The 11,512-nt window shown below is 22.7% G+C and overlaps 1 protein-coding gene across 1 annotated transcript; it reads right to left on the bottom strand.

The window, feature by feature from the left end:
* Positions 1 to 224: 224 nt before the first annotated feature.
* Positions 225 to 5,951, bottom strand: LOC8284735 (uncharacterized). The gene is made up of 5 exons (NM_001323766.1): positions 5,639 to 5,951; positions 3,663 to 3,937; positions 3,358 to 3,391; positions 608 to 1,287; positions 225 to 503 (listed from the first exon to the last, which is right to left on the bottom strand). Exons 1-5 carry the CDS (start codon positions 5,949 to 5,951, stop codon positions 225 to 227), a joined length of 1,581 nt encoding a protein of 526 aa, NP_001310695.1.
* Positions 5,952 to 11,512: the final 5,561 nt, after the last annotated feature.

Raw genomic sequence — 11,512 nt, 5'->3', positions numbered from 1 at the left:
CCGCATTTCATTTTGTTTAAAGAGAAAAACAAACTGACAAACAAACAGGCCATATATGCATATATGCATATCAAAGCTCCACACCACAACCCTAGGCGACCTGTTCATGAAACAGCTATCCTTTTATTACAATAGCGTAAGCCTTTTGATTATTTTTCTTTTTTTGGCAAAGAGTGAACCATTTTATCATTAATGATCATCTCTTAGACTTTATAACGATAATTCTAGTAACCTTGTGCCATCATTTTCAGAGACATCAAGGGAATTGCAAGCTCCCTTCCAAGCCTGACAGAATTGACATAATTCACAGGACTATGAGCTGCAACACCAGGGAGAAACAGTCCCAATATCCTGAACATTCTGGATTCCCAGGTCTCCTTGTATTCTGCGCCATATACGTGATTTAATATGAAACTTCTCCAGAGCTCCCACCAGGCGGTGATGTGCGCACTGATGGCATTTTCTATTCCGAAAGGGTTTCTGCTGGGCTCCTCTTTGGTAAACTTTTAATTTTCAAGGCCACCGACATAAAAACCAAACTGATTAGTACATGGAAAATATAGTGTAATCAGAAAGGGAAAATATATGTTGTTAATTAAGTACATACGTAGCCAAAGAAGCGGCTATCATAGTAAATGCAGGTTCCGAAATGCTCGAAAGTGAAGAAGACATCATCGAAAGGCACCCTAGGAACCATGTCATTGCAGTAAACCACCCTGAAATACCTACGTTCTGGAAAATTGAGACGGTTCTGCATGAAGTAACCAAGATTATAGTTCCCAATCCTAGGCTGTCCGAATGTGTATACATTTAGCAGTCTGTCAAGCACCTCTGTCTCCTGCTGTATCTCAAGAATGCATGTGAACAGTATAGCAAGTGCACCACCTAAGCTATGCCCAGTGACTACAAATTTTGCGTTCTTGTGGTCTTTTAGTAATCCCTTGAGCGTCGATGCCGCAAGAAAGTAAACACCATCATATGCCCATACCAAGTGGTCCGGAGCCATCTCGGACTCTTTCCTTAATTCGGTTATGCTTCCTGGCGACTTTGTGTTAATGCTAGTCTCAAAGCTGGAAATAGAATTTCTGTGACCCAAACCCATTGCTTCTAAGAATCCAACATGGACACTTCCTGCGTCTCCCAACCCAACTAAGGAGAAATCAAAATCAGTACACCAATTTGGTATACTAAAAGGTCCTGTGCCTCTGAAGCTGATCACTATCAAGTTTGCATCTTTTGGCTTGTCACAAAAGATGAACGCATGAGTGTTCCTTGCATCTTGGAAATCTATAGATGAAAGAGTTAATAATTAAAGAAATTAAAACAAAAACATGATCAGATGAGGGGCTTTAATGAATGAGTTGAATCTATGAAACTAAATGCAATGCAATTGTATTTTATATTTATTTAATGCTAATGATTTTAACTGAGCATTTTTTGAGTCCAAGATTTTATTCATAAATACAATTTTATCCATAAATATAATATTAATATTTTTTAAAAATAATAATAAATTCAACATCTTAAGTGCCTTTCTTAAAAAAAAAATTAATATTTTAAAATTTTATTAATTCAATAATATAAACTTTATTCTAAAAATATTTATTAATTAGTTTTTGATATTATATAAATTAATACTATAAATATAATTAGTATTACTATTTTAAGTATTAAAATTATTATATAATTAAAAGTTAATTTATTAGTTAATATAATATTAAAAATATTATTTAAGATATTAATTTTTAAAATTAGAATTATTGTCTAATGACTAATTTATTAGTTAATATTATATTAAAATATAATTAATCCAAATTATTGTTATTTTTTAATTGGAAATATAATCTACAAATTAATAAATTAATATAAAATTTATTAAACTATACATAAGCTTAAATTAAATTTAATAAATACACAATCAAAACAAAGACTTCTATATGTCACTGAAATAATGATATATTTTATATAAATTAATACTATAAAATATAATTAATATTATTATTTTTAGAATTAAAAAGTATTTTAATAATTAGAAAACTAACTTATTAATTAATAAAAATATTTAAAATATTATATTTCTAAAATTAAAATTTTAAGTATTAAAATTATTATATAATTAAAAGTTAATTTATTAGTTAATATAATATTAAAAATATTATTTAAGATATTAATTTTTTAAAATTAGAATTATTGTCTAATGACTAATTTATTAGTTAATATTATATTAAAATATAATTAATCCAAATTATTGTTATTGTTTAATTGGAAATATAATCTACAAATTAATAAATTAATATAAAATTTATTAAACTATACATAAGCTTAAATTAAATTTAATAAATACACAATCAAAACAAAGACTTCTATATGTCACTGAAATAATGATATATTTTATATAAATTAATACTATAAAATATAATTAATATTATTATTTTTTAGAATTAAAAAGTATTTTAATAATTAGAAAACTAACTTATTAATTAATAAAAATATTTAAAATATTATATTTCTAAAATTAAAATTATTATCTAAAATTTGTTAGTTGATATAATATTAAAATTACATTTGAAATGCTTATTTGAAGTATTAGAGTTATTATTTAATTAGAAATATAAATTAATTATTAATAAATTTATAACAAAATGATAAAATCACACATAAACTTGAATCTCATATATTAAAAATAAATACATTTATCAAAATAAAAATTTTATGTGTCAAAATATAATCACATATGTAAAAAGTTTTTATGTTTCAAAAACTGATATATACTAATTATTTACGTGTGTATTGCACGACCAATTATTATTATTTTAATTATAAAATCAAATTTATAAATAAAATTTAATAAATTTTTTAATATTTAATATTTATTTATAATATTTAAAAAAACTAATTAATAAATCTAAGTAAGCTAAATGCGAGTTTAGAATATATAAAATTTTTGTTAAATAGATAATTGCTTAAACTTGGCTCATTTATATACTCAAGTGAGCTTAAATTAGGTTTTAAAAAAAATTAACCTAAAGCAAATTACATTATCCCTCCTGATGTTTGACCATATCAATATTTTAATTGGTTCTTTTTATTTGAGAATTGAATATTTACATTCCTAACTCTTACTCCCATTTAAAAAAGAAAAGATTATCTTTATTTCTGTTATTTTAAGATTATCAAACTCAATGAACAAAAAAAATGATATTTGTTACCCAAAACCCCTACTCGAAAATTATTTGTTTATTAAGCGTTAAAATGAGAAAAATAACCCAAAAATGGAAGCAAAAGGCAGACAAACGCAAGATAACAAAACATTAATAAAGAAGAGGATAATATTTATATATATAAATAAATTCTTACAATTCATGCCCCCATAGTCAGCCACGAAATGCATCTGTTGATTACACAAATTCAAATTCGATTAGATGTTATGTATGAAAATTAATGAAAAGAAATTGCAATTTAACAATTTTTTTCTAATTACAATTAAGAGGAAAGAACTCAAATTGAAAGTTTAACTCAGGTTGTTATATAAATATGTTTATATAAGGAGATTAAACTATGATTATCTAGTTTAATCAGTCCTGATTATATATATAAACATCCGATTATTACTAAAAATTGAAATGCAGCTCTGGAAGATTAAAGGAGATAAAAATGCTTGCCTTCCAATGTTCGGCAACTACTCTTTCAACAACTTTGGTATTTTCATAAGCAAGCTTTGACGCCATGATACAAAGATCCATGAGAGATCGGTTCCCAAGGGCTCCTTTTATCTTTGAATTGTGCCCTTCTTTCAGGCTTGGATTATCTGCATTTGAAATCACTTCGTCTGCCTGGTGCGACACCATTGGCGTCCCGTGAAGGTCCATTCGTGAATCTAAATACCCTATCGTGCTTATAAAGTCGGCTTCACCTCTTTTTGGTATCTTCAGTCTTACTGCAAACTTTTAAAATCAGCATGTCTCATTTGTAACTAACAAGTAACAAAAATAATCATTGATTTCTACCTCTTCTTCTTTCCTAGTATCTTCTATGTTTTTGTGTTTTGTATTTCCAGTGTTTGATGCTGTCATAATCATTAGCTGACTGATACTTGAATTCTAAATACAGTTTTTCTTGAAAGGAAAGAGTTTTTGAGTTTCAGATCTTTCTTCTTTTTCATAGTAAAGAGTTGTTTGGATTGAGAGATTTAAAATAAAGGTTTTTACGAATTTATAATTCTAACCCAGAGTCATTGTTTAATAAGTGAAAAAAATGAGTTTAAATCTATGAATCTTTTAGAAAATCGGCATTCTCTAAAATTCCTTATTTTTATGGTTTTAATTTTAATTTTCTATTTAAGAAGTGAAAATTTTTTATATTTACTATTTTAAAAGAACTAGTTTAATATGTACACTTTATATAATTTAATTGAATAATTTATCGATAAATTATATATATATTTGATTTATAAATTAGTTTTATATTTATATTTAATGGTTAAATTTATTATATCTTGTATACTAATTATATAAGTCAATTTTCATTTCTAAATTATTATAATTAATAATATAAATTAAATAATTAATAGAACATATATGTTAAATATTTTCTATTAATATTAATTTATATATCAAATATGAATATTATAACTATTTTAACATATATAAAAGTAAATATTATAGTAATAGAATCGATTGTTTTCAGTTCATTTCTAGTTTTAACCAGAATAAAAATATTAATTGAAAGAAAAATTTATAAGTTGGAATTTGAAATTGAAAGTTCCAATTCCAACTTACAAATTTTCTAATCTTAAATTGGTTTAACCTAATTCTAATCCGTTTTGACGAGCTTGATTCCACTTATCAAATTTAAATTTTTTTAATCCGAATGTTAAAAACTAATAAACATAACATGAGAATTTATAAAATATAAAAAGAAATTAGAAACTATACTTTAATAAATTATTTAATGATAATTAGATCTCAATAATATAAAATTATAAATAAAAATGAAATTAAAATATAAAAACATATAAAAAGTTATTATAATTTAAAAGAATTAGATGATGTCAATATTTTAATAAAAAATAGAATTGTCGTTTGTAAATAAAAATCATAAAATTAATTCTTAAAATTAAAAATAATAAATTAATAAATCACTGAAAATAAATAAAAACTATAAACTATAAAGGAATGTTGAAAGAGAATATAAAATTTACTAATAAATCCAAATTAGTAAATAAAAAATATACCAAATGAATGATTAAATTGTAAAATAAGAATTAGCAAAAGATAAAATAATAATAATAATTATATACAAAAATTAAAATTTAAAAAATTATTATTGTTACAATTGTAGATTAAAAAATTATCTTTATAAATTAATATTTATAAAAAATAAAAAATATTATTTTCTAATAATTCTAAGTGATCAACAGTCACTGAAATATTTTTTTATTTCAGTTTTAATATATATAATAGATGGTAAATTATTATATTCTTTGTTCAATATCATACCAAATAAATTTAAATAATTATATAATTATTTTTAATTCTAAATATAAAATAAAATAAAATTATAAGTTTATTATTTTAATTGTTTGAATAAAATAAAGAAAAGCATGAGAGAGAGGGAGAGAGAGAGGAATGTGAAATACTTAAGAAGATGTTTCTGAGTATGCCAAGGAAGCCATGATTCTGATAATAGAAGTTGAGCAAGAAATCAGTAAGATGACCAAGCATCGCGGCTGGCATCTGGAAAAGTTGAAGTATTTTGCAAATGAAAACTGAAACAGGCCACCTGCTATAATATGCTGCCGTAGCAGGCACTCTCTGATCTGAAGCCCTAAAGAATTTGGCTCCACTGCCCAAATCACTCAGCACAATGTGCTTGAACAGGTCCAAAAAGGTTCCTTCATCTGGGCTCACTATGAGATGGCTTGTGGAAGTGATTTTACCAGCATCATCCATGGCTTTAGCTCTCTCTCTCTCTCTCTCTCTCTCTTCACAAACATTGCTATTAGCATATATATATTATCATATGATCTCTTTGCCTCCTTTTATTCAGACATTTGTCCTTCAGGCCACTTGACTAAGCAAGGTGACCAGTTTGGAAAAATGTAACAGTTCTTTTCAGGCCTAATTTATAAAATAAAGATTTAAAATTTTATATTTCAAATCTAGTTTATAAAATTTCTAATTTTAATATTATATTTTAATTTTAATTTTAATTTTTAATAAAATCTTACATTAAATTTACTAATATGACATAAATTTAAGTAACAAGAAGAAGAAAACTGAATTAATATTAAAATTATGACTCATTTTATTATTAAATATATTGTTTTAAATATGTAAAATTAAAAATTAAAATATTATTAATTTTATGTGTTTAAACGATAATATTCTAATAATACGAGTGATAATTCAGTTCTTTTTCTTTTTAATTATTATTATTACCATAATTCATGCTATGTTAATAAATTTTATGAAAGATTTTTACTGAAAATTAAAATATTTTAATAAATATTAAAATATAATATTAAAATTAAAAAATCTAAAAATTACATATAATAATATTGTTTAAGATGTTGATATCTGACTACTCCTTTTTTAATGATTTTTCATATTGGCTTGATATATCAAGAATAATTCTTAAAATGCTTTGATTAATAACATTTTTTTTGCTAATGGGACTGATCATTTTGTATGTATACAACTAATTTTGAATGTCTCGTTCTTATTGATAAATTAAAAATCAAAATTACAAATATAATTGAAATTTTAATTCGTTTCCAATAAAACTAAAATAGAATAATCAAACTAACAAGTGAACATTCGTCACAATAAGAACACATACTCCAGAATGCATCATTTTATTCACCACATAATATTAAATTCTATTTAAATCCAATCAGCTATTTGATGCTCTAAATTCTTTTCAATTTACAAACCTAAATTCTTTTTAATCTTAATTCATTGAAATTAAGTAAAAATCATATATCTATAAAATTATGCCAAATATTTAATGTGATAATAGAGCTATTTTATCAGAGAAAAACGAAATTAACTAAATCCAACTCAAAATACAACTAAATTTTTTAAAAATTAAGCCCTTACCGGAACTAATTAACGATCCGATGTAGAATTCTAGCATCCGATGAAAAGACTAATTCTAATAAAATTAAAAAAAAATACATTTATAAAATTATATTTTTTATAAAACATGGCAATTTATTTTTATATAAAAGCCTGTAACATAATATATAAAGTATATGCTATTTTATATACTCAAATCATATTATTACTAAATAGTTAGATATCTCTTTTAACACTTTCGAACTTTTATTTCAGATATTTCTAATTCAAGTTAAATTTAAAAATTTTATTAATAGTTTACCTCTTTGACCGAGTTATAACCGTGGAAAACATTATGTAAAAGTATATAGTATATAGATTTGAAAATATTAAATTGTAAAAACATAATTCACATGTAAGAGATGACGAAATCCTTTTGTTTGAATTATCATGTAATTGAGGCACATGTTATTAGTGTGGAGATGACTATTAGGTTGGCCAAGGACGCATGTCAGCAGCTTGCTAAGCATGAAGCATCTATTAATTCACGTGTCTCTATGCATGAAATCAGATTCCGAAACATAATATCAAAATTTCATTACAGGACATTGTGCCTTGAATCCTCCAAAGCGTAACCACCAGTCGGTTAGGAATCCGATTTCAATCTGATTAAGCTGATAATATATATATATATATATTAGGAGCTGCTAACTGATTTATTAAATAAAAATTATTTATTAAAGATTTAATATCAAATATTAGTAATTGATTTTAACTAAAATAGTAGTTAATATTATTTCTTTTAGCTACTTTTGACTAATTGGTAATATTAATTCTCTATATAAAATAAAATTATTTTTTTAATCATTATTTAAATTACTCGCTTTAAATTATATCTTTTATTTACTTTTATTCATAATATATTAATATTTTTATGTATATTTTCATATTTATTAAACCCTTCAATTCTAATATTTTTTTAGATTTTGTAAAATTGTCTATAAAATTATTGACTTCAAATTAATAATAATATTGAAGTCGTGGGGCTCCAAGGAAGTTCTGAAGTGACGCCATTAAACTGTTTACTGCTAATAATGGTGCATTTAATAGTGATGGAACCATCTTTTATTTCATGTGTTGTTGCAGATTTTGTTTATATTTTATTATTATTATTATATTATTATTTTTTTAAATTTAAAGTATATTCATATGAATTATTTTACACACTAATAATAATAATTCAAAAATATTCACTAGACATTCATATAAATGAGCTGCCAATTTTTAGCAATCTGCCATTATCTATTAATTATTAGTAATTTGATAAGAAAAATCATTGTTTGAATTTGGATAAAACAACAAAGATTTTATGTCATAATTAGGTAAAAAAGACATTTCCAAACTATAATTGGCATACCTCCAGACTACATTTTTGTTACATCATTGAAATATGTGCTTTAATTGTGGTGATGATTAAAACGCCAAAGGACACATAGCAGAGAACTGCTATGCATGAAGCATGCATTAAAGCACGTGTCTGTATGCATGAAGTATAAGTTAGTAAAATCAAATTCCCAAAACATAAAAAAGGTTATTATTATAGAGACTTTCGGAAATGATTGTATATTTAATTTATACTGAACTTTTTTTACATATAAATTTTTTATTTATTAAAATTATTTAACTTTAAATTAAATAATAGATGGGTTATATCTCTAAAAATCTGATAATTTATTTATCAAAAAAAATAAAATCTCTAAATTTTCTAAATTTACGAATTAAATCTCTAATGCTATAAAATGAAATCTCTAATATAAAGCTTTAAAATAAAACATTGAATTCTAACTTTTAAAAATCAATTTTAACAAACTAATATTTTGAAAAAATGCTCTCACATACTATAAATTCTACATACTCGTTATTTTATAATTAATATTTAAATTTAATTAATTTAGTGTTTGATACTCATTTGATAATAAAAATTTTACACTCGAATGGATATATAAATATGTAATAACATAAAGGAAATAATAATTTAAATATAAATAAATATAAAAATATTATTAATTCAGTGGTGGGATATTATTTCATTTTTTGTTTTTCTTATTTCGTTTTTCTTACTTTCTTTCTCTTTTATCTATTGTTATTATTATTATTATATTTTTTATTTTAAAAATAATATTTTAATAAAAATAAATAAAAAATAATTAATATTGAATAATTAAGCTGAAAAAAATAATTTATTATTGTAATAATAAATAGAAAAATAAAAGATGACAAAATAAAAAAAAACTACAACTAAAATTTATTATCAAAGCATAGAGAATTTATGAAGTCTAAGGTTATATTTGATTTTGGATTAAGTTAATAATTTAGTTTAATAGTTTAATGACTAAAATAGTCACTTGTCAATTTTTTAAAATATGTGTTAATTTAATATTGAATGCTTTACATATCACTATTCTAGCGAATTAAATCACTAGATTTTAAATAAGTAACTAATCTATAATCCAACTTAAAATTAAATTACTATAATAAAAAAAATATATATATATAACTAAATTGAAATTTAATATAAAATTGAGTCACCGTCAATATAATTATCCGAAATTTTCAATGTGTCTTGAGCCCTGGGACAATAAACAAGAAAGATTTTGTAGTCATAATTCGATAATAAAACTTTTCAAATTGTTTGTCCAAACAGTAGTTGGCTTAGTTAGTTCCAAACCATTATGCATGGGACACATGTTCTCTTGTTTTGTTTTAAAAGGACGGGTAAATTAATATTAATTACTCTATTTGTTTAGACAATTTTTAGTATTTCATATTTAATTAAAAACATATAATAAATTTAATTGTAGCAGATTAAATTATTTTTTATAAATAATATTAAAATCTTTTACATTTTTTATAGATTTATAAAATTTTATAAAAATAATTATAAATAAGATTAAACCAAGAAAATATAATATAAAAAATTAATGTCACATTAATATATTTATATACGATGAGAAATCAGATTTTATTATTTGTAAAAGAAAAGGCCAATTAGCATAAAATGGAGCTTATAATTATTATTCAACAATATAAAGACACGTAACTGGTTTTCTACGCAGAATAAAAGAATTTCACAATTATTGAAGCATGTTTATTTTGTTTGAAAATAATGTTAGACACGTACGGAACTGATTCCAGAACTGAAAATTAGATCTTTTGTGTTATGTTATTAAAATATTTAGTTACGATGAAAATTATTTGTAAGAAATTTGTAATTAATTTAGGGCGCTATTTGTTAATTGTAATATATTTTTAATTTGTAAGTGTATATGATATAAATTAAAAATATTTTTAATTAAATTTTTTTTATTAATTTGAGCCGCTATTTATTAATTGTGAAATATTTTTAATTTGTAAGAGTATGATACATGAACTGAATAAATATAGTTTAAGAACATTTTTATACTGGTGATGATATCACAATTTTAACCTACGGAATAATATTTAGAAGGATGTATTCAATTAAGTTTTTAAAAAATATTATAAATTTATTTTAAGTGAATTGTTACAGAGTTTATGAATTTTTAATAATTTTTATAAAATTTAAGAATTTATAAATAATTTTTACATATTTTATCTAAAATAACTTTTATAAATATTCATAGACTTTTATTGATTTTTATTAATTTTCACAGATTATTACTATTTAATTATTTAAAAATAAAACTAATCACTCTATTTTTACTATTTCTTTTATGCATTTGCTTCAGATATTATTTCATATAATATTATTTGTAATTTCATATACAAATAACAGATTTTATTTTATTATTGTATCAAATTTATATCCATTTTTTAATTTGCTATTTCAAATCATGAATATTATTTTTTATCAATATAACCATTTTTTCTTTAAATTGTCATATCATGATTTCTCACATCATGAATACTATTATTTTGTCAAAATAATAATTTTTTCAAAAAAATTTATCGTGTCACTATTTATCTTCAATTAAACCATTCATGTCATACTCATTATATTTTATTCATTATCTATTTATAAATACCTAAACACCCTTATTAATAGATATAGTTGGTCAAATTATCTTCCTAATAAAATGTAGAAGTCTATAGTGGAGTTAGTTGCTCAAAACAATTTTTAAAAAATCACTAGATTATTCATATTTTTTATGAGAACATTTTCTAAAATCAAATTAAAAAAATTTATTAATTAATTATTCTTTTGTATTTATAAATTCTAGAAAATATTACACTACAAGAATGAGGGTACTTCAACCAAGGTGTTTTTTTTTTTTTCTCTTTTTTAACAACCACGCTTTTAGTCTGTGTTGGGGTCCTTTTTATGACACTAATTGACCATGTTTTTTTAGCATGGCAACTATTTTACAACACTAAATAGTATGGCCATATTTCTGTCCTACTACTAAACGACGTCA

This window comes from Ricinus communis, chromosome 1 (genome assembly GCF_019578655.1).
Source record: "Ricinus communis isolate WT05 ecotype wild-type chromosome 1, ASM1957865v1, whole genome shotgun sequence".
NCBI classification, from domain to species: Eukaryota; Viridiplantae; Streptophyta; class Magnoliopsida; order Malpighiales; family Euphorbiaceae; genus Ricinus; species Ricinus communis.
The sequence above is the reverse complement of the archived record's forward strand: the minus strand, read 5'-3'. Positions and strand labels throughout refer to the sequence as shown.

Coding starts and splice junctions, on each gene's coding strand:
- LOC8284735 (NM_001323766.1), bottom strand. CDS start 5,951: ATGGATGATGCTGGTAAAATCACTTCCACAAGCCATCTCATAGTGAGC. Junction 1,288..3,357: donor TGACTATGGGGGCATGAATT/GTAAGAATTTAT, acceptor TTTCATCTATAG/ATTTCCAAGATGCAAGGAAC. Junction 504..607: donor ATAGCCGCTTCTTTGGCTAC/GTATGTACTTAA, acceptor GAAAATTAAAAG/TTTACCAAAGAGGAGCCCAG.